Below are 19,136 nucleotides of genomic sequence, written 5' to 3' on the forward strand. Positions count from 1 at the left end.
GACCGAGGGGTGGACTTAACTATGGATGCCATTGTACAAATCATTCATGACTGTGATACATGCGCCACAATTAAACAAGCTAAGAGGATGAAACCTCTGTGAGGAAGGGCGATGGCAAAAGTACAAATATGGGGAGGCATGGCAGGTTGATTATATCACCTCGCCACGATCTCGCAATGGTAAGCATTATGTGCTCACCATGGTGGAGGCAACAACCAGGTGGCTTAAAACATATGCAGTACCCCATGCTACTGCCCGAAACACCATATTAGGTCTGGAGAGGCAAATCCTGTGGCGACACGGCACCCCGGAAAGGATTGAGTCAGATAATGGGACTCATTTTAAAAATTCACTTGTGGATACTTGGGCCAGAGAACATGGCATCGAGTGGATTTATCATATCCCCTATCATGCACCAGCCTCTGGTAAGATCGAACGCTACAACGGGTTGTTAAAAACGATGTTGAAAGCAATGGGTGGCGGAACATTTAAACACTGGGAGAAGCATTTGGCAGAAGCCACCTGGCTGGTTAACACCAGAGGATCAATCAGTCGAGATGGTCCTACCCAATCCAGCTCCCTACATATTGTAGAGGGAGATAAGGTCCCTGTAGTACATGTAAAGAACATGTTAGGAAAAGCAGTTTGGGTTTTTCCTGCTTCTGGGAAGGGCAAACCTCTTCGCGGAACTGTCTTTGCCCAGGGACCTGGGTCCACCTGGTGGGTGATGCAGAAAAACGGGGATGTTCAGTGTGTACCACAAGGGAATTTGATGTTGGGGGAGTGCAGTCTGTAATCCCATGTGTTAAGCATGATGTAGTGATGTAGAATAAGGGGTGGAATGTCATGGTTTTATGATTTTTGGTCATCAGTATTCCACACCACAACATCATGTAATGCACTGGGGGTGGGGTTTGATATCTGCCGAATGTTCGTCCGTCGGAGAAGAACTACATTTCCCCAGGAGACTTTGCGGTCAGCAAGGGGATATAACTCCAAGCAAGGTCACCTGATCCTTCTTCTTCGCCTGCTCTTCGCTGTCTGCGCTTCGCCATCTGCACTTCGCCGTCTGTACTTCAGTCACTCAACTGGACTGCACTTCTCACCCCAGCATTGTGGTGAGGTCTATACAATTCAAACAGACTCTCTCTCTCTCTCTCTCTCACTGTATTTTACTAATACTATATTTAGTAAAATCATTTGTTCCACCTCAGATCAGTGCTGTTGTTTTCAAGTATTTTGGGGTCCCCTGCTTCCCCTTTCCCAGAGGTGCGGATCCGCAGATCCCTCTGCCCTGCTGGTCACGGAACTGGGCCGGACCAGCCCATAAACTGTTGACAGGGGTGCATTAAAATAAGTGTGGCCAACAGGGTGAGGGAGGTGATCCTGTCCCTCTATTCTGCCCTGAGAACGCCACGTAAGTACTGTTCTGGGCTCTGCAGTTCAAGAAGGACAGAGAACATCTAGAGAGAGTCCAGCAGAGCACTACAAAGATAATGAGGGGTCTGCAGCACCTCTCTTCTGAGGAAAGGCTGATAGACCTGAGACCAGGAAAGGAGAAGGCTGAGGAGGAATCTTATAAACATTTATAAATATCTGCAGGGTGTGTGTCAAGTGGATGGGGTCTGGCTCTTTTTGGTTATTTCCAGAGACAGGACAAGGGGCAACAGGCATGAAATGAAACATGAGAAGTTCAATCTTACCACGAGAAAGAACTTAAAACTTTGTGTGTGACAGAAAACAAGCTTCCCAGTGAAGTTGTGGAGCTTTCTTCGGAGATATTCAAAACCTACCTGGATACATTCCTCTGCAACCTACTCTACGTAACTTGATTTACCACGGTATTTGGACTAGATGTTCTCCAGAGGTCCCTTCCAAACCCTACAATTATCTGATTCCGTGATTCCATAATTGTGTGATTCTGTAAGTTTCCTCACTTCTTCCTTTCCAACTCTCTGTCCCATCTCATTGGGCCAAGAGAGTAAGTGACTGTGTGGTGCTTAGCTGCCTGCTGGGATTAAACTACAAGAAGGTCTCATGGAGATCATTCACATCAATTCATTTTAGTTCTACCCAACATATACATATGAAATACATGTATGTCAGCAGAAACCTCATGAAATCCAGCAAGAGAGCTTGCCAATTTCAGCTCTTGGGATAGATTCGCCCTTGTTCTGGTAATCAGAGCTGGTCTACACTACTGCCTATCATCACTACCTCATCATTTGTCATGGAAGGAACATGTAATTGGCTGTGGCGTTGTGCTAAGTTGATACTATCCTGACCTCTAAATTCTAGTCCAAGTCTATTTATTTTATGTATTTTATATACTTTATTATTATATCCTCTGCCTTTCTCTGAGGTTTTCAATTCTGATCTTGTTCTGTGACTGACTTGAAACATAAATTTGGCCAAGAAACTTGTGCTTATGTATTCTTAATTCAGTTTACAGAATGCACATGTACATGCTGAATAACAGTAACCACAGACTTTCAAAACCAGTGGCTATATTTTAAAATTTTGACATAAGTCATACTTTAAAATCTTGCTTTCCATTCCAACATCTACAAAACAACCAACTGTAGTTACATGTAAGTATATATACTCGGAGAATGTTTGCCAGAAGGATAAATATTGTCTTTTCTTCCTGTTATCATGTTACACATTAGGTTGTAACACGTTTTACATGTTAGGTTGGATATTAGGAAGCACTTCTTGTGGAAAGGGTTGTTAAGCAGTGGAATAGGCTCCCCAGGGAGGTGGTTGAGTCACCATCCTTGAATGCGTTTAAAAGCTGTTTGGATGTGATGCTCAGGGACATGATTTAGGGGAGGGTTGTTAGTTACCGTAGTATGGTTAGGTCACAGTTGGACTTGATGATCTTTAGGGTCTTTTCCAACCTGAGTGATTCTATGATTCTACAGTTCTATGATACAGCTAACTAATTACTGTATAAGTTTTATTTTTTTTCCTTCTTCTTTCTATTTTACTAGACCGCAGCTATCCAGTTTTGGGATACAACAGATGTATTTCCCCAGAACTATGTATTTATTTGTCTGCCAAATGTTTACATTATATCTCACTCATACAGAGAGAAAAGTGGAAAATAAAGAAGAGGAAAGAGAGTGAGGAACTATACAATATAAGGAAAACGCGTATTTTGAGTTCACAGTACATGAAACTCCATTTACTTTCAAATACACTGTTACATTTTCACTGATAAAAAGTATTCCATAGGTACCATTAAAACTATAAATCTAAAATTATTAACATCTCAGGATTTATACATAGAAATAAAAAAATCCTAAGAAATGCGAACTTACCATGGGCATATGCTCTTGCTTATTTTCCTTATCCACAATTCAAAGTTCATGAGGCATAGAACGTTTACTGCATTTTTTAAGAGTGATTTAATTTTATAATCCAGATAGCATTTCTAATCCATTTGCTACAAGCCATTGTTAAAACATGAAGTTTTTACATTACATTTGTGATAAGATTATCATATTTAAAACCTGTTTTCAAAAGGCAATGTGTTCACAGAATCATAGAATGCTTTGGGTCAACCTGAAAAAGCACCTATTTTCAACCCCCTGCCATGGGCAGAGACATTTTCCACCAGAGCAGATTGCTCAAGCCCCCCCCCCCACCGCCCCTTAACCTGGCCTTAAACACTTCCAAGGACAGGAAATCCACAGTTTCTCTGGGCAACCCTTTCCAGTGCTTCACCGTCTTCCCAGTAAAGAAACTCCTCCTAAAATGTAATGTATCTACTTATCCTAGAAGAGAATCTCTTATCATCTTTCTTGTTGGTCAATTTTTGGTACTGGAAGGCCATATAAACTCTCCCTGTAGCCTTCTCTGAGCTGAACAAGCCCTGCTTCCTAGACTTGTTTTCATAGGAGAGCTACTCCAGCCCTCTCATCACTTTTGCCATCTTCCTCTGGAACTGCTCTAACAGGTTCCTGCCCTTCTTATCATGTGGACCCCAGAGCTGAATGCAGTACTTCTGGTGGGGCCTCATGAGGGTAGAACACAAGGACACAATCATCATCCACACCCTTCTGGTCGTTCCTCTTTTGATGCAGACCAGTTGGCCTTCTGGACTGCAAGTGCACACTGGTGGCTCATGGAGAGCTTGAAATCCACCAGAACCCCCAGGTCCTTCTGCAGATCTGTTTTCAATCCACTCTGTAGTCATGTCTGGGATTGCTCCAATCCAGGTGCACTGGACCTTGTTGGACTTCACGATGCTTGCACTTCTGAAGTGTCAGCTGCACCATTCAGCTTGGTGTTGACTGCGAAATCACTGAGGGCACACGCAAGAACCCACTGTCTATGTCATCAATTAAGATATCAAACAGAACCTGTTCCAGTAAGAACCCATGAAGAACATCACTTGTCATTGATCTCCACCTAGATATTAAGCTACTGACCACAACCCTTCAGATATGGCCATCTAATCAATTCATTATCAACTAAGTCATTCATCCTTCAAATTCATGTGTCTCCAGTTTAGAGACAAGGATGTTATGTGGGACCATATCATAAGTCAAGGCAGATTACATCCATCCACCAATACTATCATTATGACATAGAAGAGACACTGAAAAAATTTACTTAAACTAGCTTAAATTCTAAAGCTATTGTATTTGTTCAGGATAAGTATGTAAGTGTTGACTAATATAACCAGGAATAAATTAAGAGGCCTATTGTCAAGCCAGACTTCATCACTGGTGCAGATATCAAAATATGCACAACATCCAGAACTGGATCCAGAACTTTAAATCACTTAAAATAATAATAGTAATAGAATAATTTGAGCTGGAGTTAGTAAAAAGAAGGCAACCTAGAGGGCAATGTCTGTGCACAACTCATGAAATGGCACTTACTTTACTCCTGAAAATACTTTGCTTCCATGAAAAACTTACTTTTAAGTAGAAATCCATTTATTTAAAGTGGAATTTGTAATTCTATTAAAAGAACATAAAAATTGTATATATTGGCAGCTCTAACCAAAAAAGCTTCTGATTTAAAAAAAAAAAAAAAAAGTTTTTCACAGTTTTCTGACTTTCAATTTTCAGGTTTCACATTTTTTAGTTTTTATCGTTCTTTAAATGGGCTATCTAAATATTTTTATCATTTTTATCATTATCCCAATTCCATGTAGTATTCAAGGTATGGTAATAATATGGCAACTCAAAGGGGACTTCAGTTTAACAGTAACACAACAATCAGATTTTATTGTGGTTCAGGAACAGTTTCCAAAATAACTAAAGGAAGCAGCTACCACTGCAGAAGGAAGCGTCGGCCAGCTTTCAAGGAAGCTAACCCAAAGGAAAAATATGAAAGATATCAACACTGCTGACAAAGATTCTCATTTTGTCTCCCGAATAATAATACATTAAACAGATGTTTTCTCTGTTTGCATGACTCCCAACTCTGCAAACAGCAAACCACAAAAAGTCCCCTCACAGAAATCTTAAATAGATTCAGTAAGTTGAGGGTTAAGTAAGTAATTCCTTGTTTTCTTGCCTTTTCAATTTTTTCCACATACAGAAAACTCACCCAATTTATACATCATAGCATTAAGTACAATACCACTAAACTACAATATGCAGCTCTGAACTCCAGCCAGCACATCAGGATGCATTTCAAAAATCTAACAGATTAATGAATGAGGTAGATGCCTTTTGGCTACAGTCTGAAATGCTCTGAAAAACCTTATTTTATTTTTCTTTAAAAACTGTACTGCAACACATTCAACCAACCACATATGACTGATTCAGGCCAATAAAATAAACTACAAGCAAACTGAAAACCAAGATATACCTCAACAAGCAGGATGCAGCCTTTATGTGTACAGTTCAAGGCAGGACTGAATAAATAAATAGCAAATTATGTCCACCATGTTATCATAAACAAATGATAAAAGATTTTAACAATTACTTCACCTTGCTCATCAAGTAAACACTATATTAAATAGAACACTGCCACTGATTTACTTTCTTGGTTGTTTTTTTGTTGTTGTTTTTTTTTTAAGATCACTTATAAACTGAAGTTCCAGCACACCCATGAAAGAAAGAACATTTTCCAATGATTCTGCAAGAATTATTATTTTAATCAAACAGAAAACGCATTTTGGAAAAAGGTTTTTTTCTCTTTTATAAACCTAGAGAACTTGCATAAAAATACAAATAGTCAACAGAGTTTTGCACCCTCATTCCCCTCATAGATCACTTCAGAAACATTTGAGGTGAGATCCATCTGTCACAGAGGGACAAAAGAAATCCTCGACCAATTTCATTACCCCAAACTGACCACAAGCTTGGAAGATTTAAAAAACTTTTTCAGTAATGTTAGAAGAGTTTTTTGCAGAGCTTACAACAGAAGTGTAAGATCCAGACAGATCTGTGCATTAAGAGTAAATTACAGAGTAAATTCAGCAAGACCACAATTAAACATCGTCCTAACATTTACTGGTTTTATGTTCCCTGCAAACACTAAGAGCGAGAACTCACCTTTCATCCACTGTTGTAACTCAGAATAACAGCTTTTTCATTCAGCTTTTTCTTTATCCCTCACACAGTCCCTTTTTTCCCATTCCAGTCTTCAGAAGAAAAGCAAATCACTTCATATAAGAAAAGCTACACCTGAGTTTCCGAGTTTATAACTTAATTATCATATTAATCCGTGCTCACACTTGACAAAAAGAGCACCAAAGAGGTTAAACAGAGCTGAAGCACAGCTTAGCATTTTATATAGAAGAGGGCGCTTGCCATAGCCATTACTTGAACACTGTTTCCAGCCAGCACCCCATAAGTCCAGAGAACATAAGAGGATATTTACATGGTACTGAATCATAGAAGTCTGAATTCAGACCCAGCTGAATTAACAACATCAAATGCAGAAAATATTTTTATTTTCCTTAATACTCTATCTAAATAAGCTTGACCTAACTTGACCCAGTTAAACTTCTGACATCTAATGAGAATTTAAGGTAGCACAGCTGAGATCATAAAACAAGCATATCCAGTTGTTGGAGAATAACTCGCAGAGACTAAATCACTTTACAAGCCAGTTTCAGGCACATTTCTACATTTCTGGATGCAAAACTTATTTGGAAAATAATTCTGACCAAAGTACTTGCAGACCAATGAAAACCATTCATATCACAGGCTTCCAACAAATTCTACTTCTACTTACTTCTTTGCAAACACATGTATTATTGGAATCTAATGTTACAATATTGATTTATCACAGTAAAAATAGTATTTCTTTGCTTTTCTATGCCATTTACTAGAAGTGATAGAAATAATCAAGAAGAGCAGACTGTCCAATCCACAAGAAGTTAATAGCAAAAGAGTAACTGAACTGCTAAAGCAGCACCTGATTTTCAATCTAAGATAAATATTATGTGCTATTAACTTATAAAAGTTTGACCAACTACAGTCTGGATATGCAATATAACACACAAATGCACACACTCAGCATACTTCACACTGTTTCCACTAATTTGCTGATTCTGCTAAACAAGAAGCAATCAACCAATCCTCAGAACTATGTCACTGAAGTCATCCGTGAGATGGTGATGATCACATGAGTGATGTGTTATCCCACAACAAAGAGAAATGTGCATCATTCCCTCACTATGTCCTACTCCTATCTCTATGTTTTCAGAAAATGGTACTCACATATCCTCAGATATCAGCAACCCCACAGTGACTCTCTCAGAGCAGATACTTTCTGTTGCAACTTTCTGTATTTCCCAACTCTCCTACTTTTTATGGTGCTACCCCTTGGAAACAGTGGATATTCCAGTTTTTTTTCCATCACAAACTACAAAAACAAACATCCATTCCTGTAGGTTCAAGGATTTTTCTTTTTTAAAGAAAGAACACCAATTCAAAAACATAAAATCACAACTATTGCAACATAGAGAACACATGTTCATTTTAAAAATCCTAAATATTTGCAATAGAATGTACAACTGGTACGGGTAATGAGATACGGATAAAAGATAATGAAACACTAGGAGAAAATGCCAATTTCTCTAACCTTAAAAGCTGAAGTTGAAAGAGGCTCACTACAGTGTCATTCTCCCTTTTCCCTTTAAAGCAGTTATATCCACATTATAGGGTCAAAACTTTACTCATTTAATTAATGGACCTACTGAGTTTTTCTGATGTAACATCTCACTACTATGACTTGCCAAATCATCTCAATAATTTCATATTTCTTAATTAAGAGTAGAGATCTCAGAAGACTCATAATTTTACATAATTTTAACGTAAAGCCGCACTGGAGATAGCATGTTTTTCTTTTCTGTCTTGGAAATATACTACAAAGGATGTATTTAGTACTGAAACTAAGGACCTGTAGAAAAAACTGGCTATTACAAGCAAGTTTAGAATCACAAATCCAATATGTCTCTAAATTGAATGATTACACGTCTATAGGGGAGCTTTTAGAAGGATAAAGAAATCACTACCACATGGTATCTTGGTCCAACATCTCATATAGCATGCTACCATACTTAATATTAAAGAAAACAGAGACCATTATAACTCAAATGCAGCCGTGGCCTAAATCAAAACTGATTTGCTAAACCTTGTTGCTGTGTACTAACACTGCTCTTCCAATGTTTAAAAGATTTATCTTTATTATCATGTAAGAAGTGTCTCAGACATAGAAAATAAAAAAACAGCAAAATGCTATTTCATCCAGAAAGGTAAAGATGAAGAGCAGCAGGCTGCAGCATCAGAGCTCAATCATGAAAATAAAAAGATTTCAGTCCTTTCTCTTTACACAGATCTTTGTTGTTATTTCTTCATGACAGTAAGTAAACATTTTCTTCATGAAAAAAATAAAATTGAACTTTTGTTTTCCATTAACTTACCTCTCAGATAAGATAAAGCAACGTTTATAAACAGTGCTTTGATTGAACTTATATTCCAGTCACTCCTGATGACTGCAGTCATAGCCTTGATTTTAATTATTTATGGCTTCTCTACTCTGTTTTCAGTTATGTTTTATTAGGCATTCAAGGTGAGATTAGAATGAAGAGATTTTATTGTAACAGAGAGGGGAACAAACACAAACAGATAAAGCTGTTCTGTAGGAAGATGGATGTGTCCTGTTTGCACTGCCATGTTGAAGACCAGAATTTCAAGAAGTCTGGCTGCTCTTTTCTTCCTTTTCCAATGGTCAAACTGCTATACCTCCAGGAGGAACAAATCTGACTTAGATTCAACCTGTACATTGAAAGTTAGGGCATTCTTCTAGAAGCGCCATCACACTTCATCAGTTCTTCTATCAAATGCAAAAATTGCAAAGCCAAAATTTTGATTTTCCTATGTTTTTTTGGTCAAGAAAGCTACTTTTGAAGTAGATCAAAGTTGCTTTCCATTCAGGACTGACATTTTCATTCATGCCCTACTTAGTTCATCTATTAATACTAATGATAAATTTGATATTGCGTGTTTAAAAACACTTAAAACACAGTAAGACATCAATGGAAGTCAACCAAGCAAAGCTCTGGGAACCTGTGATTTCTCCATTAAGGATAATCACTGAGTACCTTCATTCATAAATTTATTTCTGATCTCTCAATAAAGTTTATTTTCCTTAACACACTCACAATGCAGCACCAGACAGATAGTAACCTAAGTAATAATATTTTAGCATTTTAAGTGGGTATCTGTAAAAAAAAAAATCAGAAAAAAATCAGTAATTTCTCGCATTCTTTTGTCTTCAGCTAGTCCTGGTTTGTTTGGTTGGTTGGTTGGTTGGTTGGTTGGTTGGTTGTTTTTTTTTTTTTTTGTTTTTTTTAAAGAGGGGCTATAAACACATAATTTATTGCATGAATGTCATTTCTTTCATTAACGATCCCAAAACACTGGTTGTCTATGAGCCAGAGTGGACTTTATTTTACCCTGGAAGACTCTAGGATAATTTCATTTAATTTTATAATCCTTATTTTGCAATGTTTAAATATAGCCCTTGTATATCAAATGGACTGTGAATATTGCTAATATTTTCCCTCTTCTAAAAACAGTTTGAAATACCTGTAGCTAAATATATGTGCAGAATTTTAGGACAACAGACATTTCTGTTGTTCTAGTACAATTTCATTCTGCTTGTACTGAGACAATCTCCAAAGTCAGAGTGTTCTCAGTAGAAAGGTATAAAAAAATAAAACCTCCAGCTTTGTACAAACTCAATTAAGTGCCTTGAATTTAAAGGTCTTGTCAGAGTATCTTGAATATCCACAGTGTTTCACACCCATCATTGTCATTCCACTTGTATAAATTAATACCACAAATTTTGAATCACAGAATCACAGAATCGTTGAGTTGGAAGGGACCTCCAAAGACCATTTAGTCCAACTGCCCTGCAATGAACAGGACCACTCAAAGCTAGATCAGGTTGCTAAGAGACCCGTTCAGAATAACCTCAAACGCCTTGATGGGCCATTCAACACCTCTCTGGGCAAGCCGTTTCAATGTTTCACTACCTTTATCTACTTTTCACTACTTTTATAAAACATTTCTTCCTTATGTCCAGTAAAAATCTCTTCTCTTTAGAAACCATTTCCATGCTGAATAGTCTGTCCTCTTCTTTCTTATAGGCCCTCTTTAGATACTGAAAGGTTTCTATAAGATCTCCCCAGAGCCTTCTTTCCTGTAGACTGAACAGACCCAGCTCTCAGCCCATCCTCATGCAGGAGGTTTTCCATCCCTCAGATCATTTTTCTGGCCCCCTCCTACAGGTCCATGTCTCTCCTGTACTGAGAATTCCACATCTGGATGCAGCACTCCAGGCAAGGTCTCACCAACAAAGAGCAAAGGGGCAGGATTACCTCCACTTACCCTCATCCAGACACTGAGACATTTATCATCACCCTATGGGTGTCATCTTACAATCCATTCCTTACACATCAAATGGTCCACCGAGGAAACCTGAATCTTTCCAATTTACAGAAAAGGATGTTTTGTGGGATCATTTCAAAGGCCGTACTTATGTCCAGACAGATGGCATCAATGGCTCTTCCTTTGCTGATGAACTCATGACATCATAGATGAGCACTAGGTAGGTCAAGCAGGACCTGCCCTTGGCGAAGTCATGTGGGTCATCTCCCATCACCTCCCTGCCTTCCATGTGCCTTAGCATAGCTTCCAGGAGGATCTGTTCCACTCTCTTCCCTAGCTGAAGAGGTAAGGCTGTCTCATCAGTAGTTCCCTGAGTTACCCTTTCTATCCTTCTTAAAAATGGATATGACATTGCCTTTTCTTCAGTCATTAAGGACTTTACTTGAGTACCATGACTTTTCAAACACCACTGCAATTTCCTTGGCCATTACATCAACCAATATCCTCAGCACTCTTGGACACTAAACTTTAGGAAAACCAACTTTCAGCTCTTCATGGAGCTAGTCAACAAACCCCTGGGGGACAATGCACTCAAGGACAAAGAAATAGAATAGACCTGGCAGATCTTTAAAGAAACTTTCCTTAGGGTACATGAGCTCTTCATCCCCAGGTGCGGGAAGACAGGAAAGGAAGGCAAGAGAACAGCATGTCTGACCAGGACCTGCTGTTCAAACTTGAGAGGAAAAAGAACAGCCTTTGGAAGCAGGGACAGGTACCTTGAGAGGAGTACAGACATGCTGATAGGCAGGGTAGGGATGGGGTCAGGAAGGCAAAAGCCTAACTGGAACTGATCTTGGAAAGGGATGCAAAGAACATGAAAGGCTTCTACAGGTACATAAACCAGGAAAGGAAAGTACAAGAAGGCGTACCCTACTCCCCTCCTCCCCCTCAACTCACCACTCCATGAGTAATACAGGCAATTAACAATGGACAAGCACAAGGCTGAAGTATTCAATAAATTTCTTGCCTCAGTCTTTATTGACAACTGCTATACATACAGTCCTCTAGAGGATGGTTTAGAAGGTAGAGCCGGGAAAACAATGTCCTTGCCACTGTAAGTGAAGATTAGTTTCACAAACACTTGAGGAACATGAACATCCATAAACCTATGGGTCCCAATGAAGATGCAATGAATGCACCTTCAAAACACAGTGTTTGTCAGAACTGAGAATTTATTTCCTGTAATGGTGCTTAATGATTTTTTCTGAACCTTAGTGAAGTAGTACATATGAATTTCATAAGTAAAAGAAGGAACATAGGTCTGTTGTTTACACATCCTAATTTATTTCAATTTTATTGTAAAGTGAGGCATTACTGATCAAATTACTTGTTAAAATGTGATTATCCTATACTTGGCACATCCCATCACGATAAATAACTACTGGTATCCATTCTTTTCAGGTACTGGCAGAATCGATACTGACAGTATAGCTGTAGTACATCAGCAATTATTTGTCTATAAACAACTGACCAGACTTTGAAATACCTGCTTTTGAAAGGCAATGAGGACTAAAAAACCTGAAAAGTATATATATACTTTCCTAGACAAGACCCTTCACTGAACTAGATTGGAGATGCTGTATGACTTAATCCCACTCAAATCTCTGGGAAAATGCACATTGAATTCCACTGTAAGTAGTATCTGATACTAATTCTTCAAAAGACATTTACAGAACCAGTAGATATACCATGATCCATTTTGCATTCTTATCACCTATTGAAATTATTGAAACACACAGACTAATTTCGAAGCTTCTGCCCTGCAAATTAACCCTGTCAGCAATACTGTCTGTTTAGACAGATCTCCATACAAGTTTTATAACCAGCAAAGCACAGCAATGAACAGCATATTTGCAAAGAGCTGCATTTTCTTGTCCCTCCTCTGTGTAACGTTTTCTGCTGTTTGCATTTCCTAACAGTCCACATACATCTCACTGATTCAGGAATGAAAAAAACACATTTAAATCCTTGCTTTTAGCTGTTGTCTATTTATTACAGACTGCTTCAGTTAAAGGAACAGGAAAAAGGGAGAAGAATCGAAAGGAAAAAGAAGGGGTAAGGGAAAAATCATATCTTGGGGAAATCCCTACTCATCAACTCCTAGCCCTGAGTACTAATCTAAGCACATCATTACTAAGAAAAGAGAAAAACTGACATCTCTCTGAAATGAAGTAGGGAATAAAGAATTCATCTGCAATGTTAACTGCTTTCTTCTGGGAAATGCAGTGAGACTACTTCAACTTCCATGCTAGCAGCAGAGTAGAACCAGTAGCCAAACTTCTTAATTCTAACTTTACAGTAAGTTTCTGCTACAATATGCTCTGAAAGAATCACCAGTTTCAATTCAATTTATATTACTACTTACAACTGTTCAGAAGCTTTTTTTTTTTTAATTTCAGATATTATAGCAAAACACAAACACGCCATAGAAACAACTCTCTAAATAATTAATGGTCTGGCTCTGCAATTCATCACTCCCAAAACAGCAGTCTTACTGGCATCAGCAGAACTGCTTGCATCCTGGTATTTGGCTAATGACAAACAACAACCAGGCAGTCGGCATACAGCTGGAGAATTTTTGGAAACCTCTCTATATTAATCTTCCCACAGTACCAGCACAGAATCCCCAGATGAACTCAGCAAACCTCATTCAGCTACAAAGGGATGCAAGAAGCTCTGAGCGTTTTACCAACGATTTGTAGAAGGCTGCACCATGGATCATGTGATCTCTGAGAGTACAGTGAGGTCACAGGGACAGAATTTATATACAGTCCATACATATCCCCAGTCTTCAGTTTGATCAGAAAATATCAGTTGAGTTACGTTTCCTTCATTTCTTAAGACAGGCTGCCAAATGAAGCCACTGCTGACAGTGAGAATCTGTTTAGCAATTACCTGAAAAATACTTCTCATTTTTCTCTTATATACTCACATTATTAATATAATATGTTATCATTCCTATTATTATCACTGGCTCTTGAAAAACAGTTCAAGAAAAAAGAATGCCACTGAAGTTCCCAAGAACGGTGAAGCGGGAAATAAGGGGAGCTTCAGCACTGTGCAGTCCTTCATCCAACTAAAGTGAACTATTCAGAATGCATCCACATTCAATTTCAAGGGAGAAAATGCCTAAAATATCCATAAGAACATTCCTCTATCTTTCTGCCAGTTTGATGTTAGACTTTTTTTTTTAATTTCCTGCATGTCCCTGGCATGCCAGGTCTCCCCATGTGAAGTCTCTCCAATCTGTGAAGTTGGAACCCTCACCAGCATCCTGATTTGGATGATGTGAAATTTTACGTAATGACTTATATTAATTTTAGTGAAGATTCTGCACACTCTTTCAAAACCATCCCTACAGCCAAATTTCCCAGTGACGGGTCCACACAGAATCATAGAATAGACTGAGTTGGCAAGGAACGTCAAGATCATCTAGCTCCAGCCCTGCTACAGGCAGGGACACCTCCCTCTAGATCAGGTTGCTCAAAGCCTCATCCAGACTGGCCTTGAATGCTTCCAGGGATGTGACATAGAATCACAGAATCACAAGGTTGGAAACGACCTACAAGATCATCTACTCCAAGCATTTCCTCATCACCATTGCCACAAGCACTAAACCATAGCACGCAGCACATCGTCCAGACGCCTTTTGAACATTGCCAGGGACGGCGACTCCACCACCTCCCTGGGCAGCCATTCCAGTGCCTGACCACTCTCTGAGAGAAACAGTTCTCCCTTATATCTAATCTAAACCTTCTCTGATACAACCTGCAGCCATTACCCCGCAATGGGTACATATAGTCCCATTGTACCAAACCTATTTTACTGGCTTCTACTGTTCTTCAGCTATCCTTCTGTGTGACACAATAACTGCTGTCTATCAGCCAAATAAATACATTAACTAAAATGCTACCTGAAAAGCACAAAAATGTTGAAGTTTTGTTTGTCTACAGAGACTCTATTTTACACCAAGAAGAAAAACTGAAGAGTGGAAACTAAGAGATATACTAAGTGCCTCACTGTTTTAATTTTGCAAGGCACATGCCACCTGGCAAACCTAACTCGAAGTTCACAAGGCTATGAAATAAGAGTGCATCCAGGACACCCGTGCTATGTTTTTTCTGAAACTTCATTATATATAAAATGGAAATTAAACTGTAATGGAAGTAACCACAATAAAATTTTGTAGAGTTAAGTTTCAATGGATCATTACATCTTAAAACAGAAAACATAATCTGAAATACCGCTTGGCTCTTCTTGCAGGGAAAGGCCTAAAGGAAGCAGATGTACAATGTACATATGATGTTTTTTTAAGACTTTTGGAAACAGAACAATTTATAGAGTCCAAGCAATGGCCAAATAAAGAATGACAAATAACTGAAGACTTGTTATGACAACTTCAACATAGCATCCCTGTGCAATTTTTCAACTATGTACCTGACACAATAACACTCTCTAGAACAACAGCTGCTCACTCATTTCACTGCAAACAAGACTACATGGCTGAGGATGATGACATGACCATCAATATCAACAACATCTTCTAAGCTTGTTGAGATGCATAGAACATTATCGGTGTTCCAGTTGTAGCCTTCTGAAAGGGAAACATGATCTCAGCACATGCATGCTGAGACTGCCAATAAGCTGAAAGCAAAACTGTGCTCCCAGGAAAAGTCTGCTTTCTTCAATAATTACTAAGAGGGCTCCTAAGGCACTGGAGCCTATTTAAACAATAAATGTCAGTTTTTAAACTGGACAGATTTACAGCTACACAATGACATAAATCACTTCTGAGCAGATATTTGCAATAGTTATCTCTTATTACCAATTTCTTTGCAAATATTTTCTCCAACGTAAACCACATGCAATGTAGAAAAAATAATTACAACAGGAACAAGGAGCATAAAACATTTTTGCAGAACATAACAAAAAACCTTTATGTGATTGTTCTCAAACAACTGACTTTCAATATTTATCTCCACAGACAATTTTGCTACCCTGCTTTGGAAAATCTGACAAAATGTCAACAATTAGATGCCAACCACTTAAGAGCTGTGTGAAACTTAGCAGTTTCACCTTGCAGAAGTGCAGGCAATATTTTATTTGGTGTCAATCTATATATGCTCCCTCTCCACTACATTCAGTTTGGGGTTTGAGTTTCGAATAAGGCCAAAGAGGCAAATGAATAGGCAGTTAACAGTTTCCACATTTTACTCAGTCTCATTCCAGGACCATGCAAATAAAACATTGACAGGCACATCTTCATGAATTAACAATGGAATAAGTTAGATGTTCAAGTTCAGAAAGAAATATCAGAAAGCATCTACCATGTGACTGTAAAGATTTACATTCGCCCACCATAAAAACAAACAAATAAACCAGGGTCACCATGATGTTAACTCCCTAGCACTATTACTGTTTGTATTCTACATTCTGTGAAGTGCTTCAGGCATATGTATTCATGATGCTATATAACATCCCACAATGAGAAAAATAATAATTATTAGTTTCGTTCAAAATCTTGCCATTATTTTACATCATCCCATCTGCTTCCTAATCTTTTCATCTACCTCAAAGTATCTTGGGATTGAATCTGCCTGGATCACTACTACTGCTGTCAATGCGCCCACTTCTGGTCTTTACATGGTAAAAATCAGGAGTGATCTAACAGAAATTATAGCAGGTGAAATATTTTATGAAATAGGTAACGTAAAGTCAAATGGTCCTGAAGAAAAAACTATTCAAGAAAAGATCTGACTCAATATTTCTGTTGAGAACTTACCCCTGGTGTACTTCTGTGAAGGAAATGAAAGTAAAGAAAGGTATGGAGTAACAAATTGAAGTGACTACAGGTATCATGCTTAGGGAAAAGCTGTGGGTTAGAGCAAAAAGGACTAAGGAATGAGAAGAATAAAAGAAAAAAGGAAGAATGAAGTTAAGAAGGGAGACAAGATACTGGTAGATGTACAAAAGACAGAAAAGCCTGAAATCTGAGATGCAGAAGATAAGTAGTAAGCCAAAAATTAGAATAACGTGAATATGAAAATGATGAATAAAAGGTTCATATATGGTTTGGAGACTGAGAAAAAGGAATGTGACTAAGCATGGCAGGAAACTACAAGAACATACAGAGGAACAACATAAGATTAATGATAAATGAGAAAAGATGAAGTAAGCATTGCACAGCAATGTATAGAGATTCAAGAGAAAAAAAAAAAAAGGAAGGAACTGAGAGAATAAGTGAATCTGGAAGTAAGATTTGATAAAAATAATGAGTGGGTCTAAAAATTGGTGATGAATAGCAAAGTGGTTAAAAACTGGGATAACAGGCAGGACTCAGGAGGACCTCAGGTAAGAAAAGAAGTGAAAAGTGGCAGATGAAGATGGTCCTGGGATGGAGATCTTGGTGCTGCCCCTACATGCAAGGTCATCTTACCAATCCACCACAGGTGCTGAAGGAGGCGAAGGAGCCTGGATAGCGAAGCACAGCACCACTGTAGTAACAAGCTCTCTCAGGCTGCCCTTGCGTTGTACCCTGTTGGCTTTTGCTGTCACCCCCATGTCGTTCCTCCACAGCAAAGCCAGGAGCCAGGAAGCGGCTGTCCCTCTTGAGCAGCAGATAGAGCTCCCGAGCAAAGGCCGGGATCCTCAGCAACACTTCGTCTCCATCCTCAGCCAAAGGCGGTGGTGGGGGGGCCAGTGTTGCTGGCAGCTGCGGGGTGGCACCAGAGCCCTGAGGCAGGGGGGGCCAGTGGTAAAACTCCTGAGACTCGTATTCATCTTCGGTGTCCTCCTCCTCGGCCGCCTCCCCTGCGGCCTGCGCCGGACCCTCCACCGAGGAGGAGACGGAGCGCACTTCCCGAGAGCTGCCCGTCGCCGGGCCGGGCGCCGCGGGTGCGCTGGGCGCGCTGCTCCGGTTACCGCAGCCGGGCTCGGCGCTGCCGCCACCCCCCCCGCCGCTGCCGCCCGCCGGCTCCTGCTGGCCCCGGCTCCAGAGCGCGGGGAAGACGATCTCCCACTCCTCAGAGTCCACTGAAGCATGGAGCCCTGCGGGAAGGAAGCAGAGGCTGCGCGTGAGCGAGTACCCCACGGTGCCGGACAGAAGCCCGCGGCGCACTCCCTCGGTCCCCCAGCCCCCGGACACGGCGGGCGCCACTGGGCCCCTCCGTCTGTCCTCAGGTGGGGCGGGCTGGCACCGCCAGAGGTCTCCGTGCCGCTCGGCTCAGGGCGGACTGCGCTCCCGGTCTGCCCGCAGCGCCGGGGGCGTTCCTCTTTCCGACTGTCGCCTCCATGTAGGGAGTTGTACAAAACTTTCATTTAGACAAAAAATTGGCAATTTTTTCCTGCAGCTTAAGCATATATGTATTTTAATAGAAAAACCCTAAATATATGAAAACAAAACAAACAAAACAAAACAAAGCAAACAAACAAAAACACTAACTTTGAAAATTACAGCCTTGTCCTTAGCACAGTTCGCAAAACCCAGTGACTCCAAAAGTGCAGCCAAATGCATGAGCCCTCCCAGCGGCACTCTGCTGAGCGCACGCACCGCTGGCAGCCGCGCACACTGCATCTCCATCAATACCACCACATCGCGTTATCATCACTGGCGACTCCAACGCACTGCACATACACCGTATCACAATGTGAATCACGTAAGATTCACAGCACAACGCCTCTCCGTGTTTATATATACGCGCATACACACAGCTCCACAACCAGATACACGGGGTAGCTGTATGCACGCACTCACCCCACATACACTCGGAAAACAGCACCGAGTTGGCAGCACTGCGCTTGAGCACCGGCGTCTCCCGCACGCAACGGGCAGTGGCTACCGGGGGTGGCACTTACCTGCGGCCAGCCCGCTGGACAGAACGCACAGCTGGTAGAAGACGCAGCACACGCGGCTCAGGCGCATCCTCCCACTATTCCCCATCGGCCCTGCGGGGGATCCGCGGGCAGCGCAGGACAGAGCGTGGAACCCTGTGGAGCACAGCCACCCCCGGCGAGGCGGGCAGCTCGGCAGCGCGGGCCGAGTCCCCGCGTGTGCCTGCGGGTCCGTGCGCCCTGCGCCGGCGGCAGGAGGGCTGCAGGCAGCGCAGACCGTGTGCGCACACAGCGCCCGGCGGCGGGCGGGCAGCTGCGCCCCGGCGGCGGCGACCGCGCTGCCCCCGCCCGCCGCTCACCCCCACGGGGCGGGGC

General features: G+C 40.7%; 1 protein-coding gene across 1 annotated transcript in view; it reads right to left on the minus strand.

The window, feature by feature from the left end:
* Positions 1–18,926, minus strand: part of ADAMTS19 (ADAM metallopeptidase with thrombospondin type 1 motif 19) — a 158,687-nt gene extending 139,761 nt beyond the window's left edge. The window contains exons 1-2 of the mRNA XM_042866331.1: positions 18,786–18,926; positions 17,368–17,978 (exon numbers count right to left, since the gene is read on the minus strand). Coding sequence (XP_042722265.1) covers positions 17,368–17,978; positions 18,786–18,870 — 696 coding nt within the window. The 5' untranslated portion in view covers positions 18,871–18,926. The remainder of the gene's footprint in view (positions 1–17,367; positions 17,979–18,785) is intronic.
* Between the last annotated feature and the right edge of the window lie 210 nt (positions 18,927–19,136).

This window comes from Lagopus leucura, unplaced genomic scaffold, assembly GCF_019238085.1.
Source record: "Lagopus leucura isolate 7727_CA_CO unplaced genomic scaffold, USGS_WTPT01 Super-Scaffold_810, whole genome shotgun sequence".
NCBI classification, from domain to species: Eukaryota; Metazoa; Chordata; class Aves; order Galliformes; family Phasianidae; genus Lagopus; species Lagopus leucura.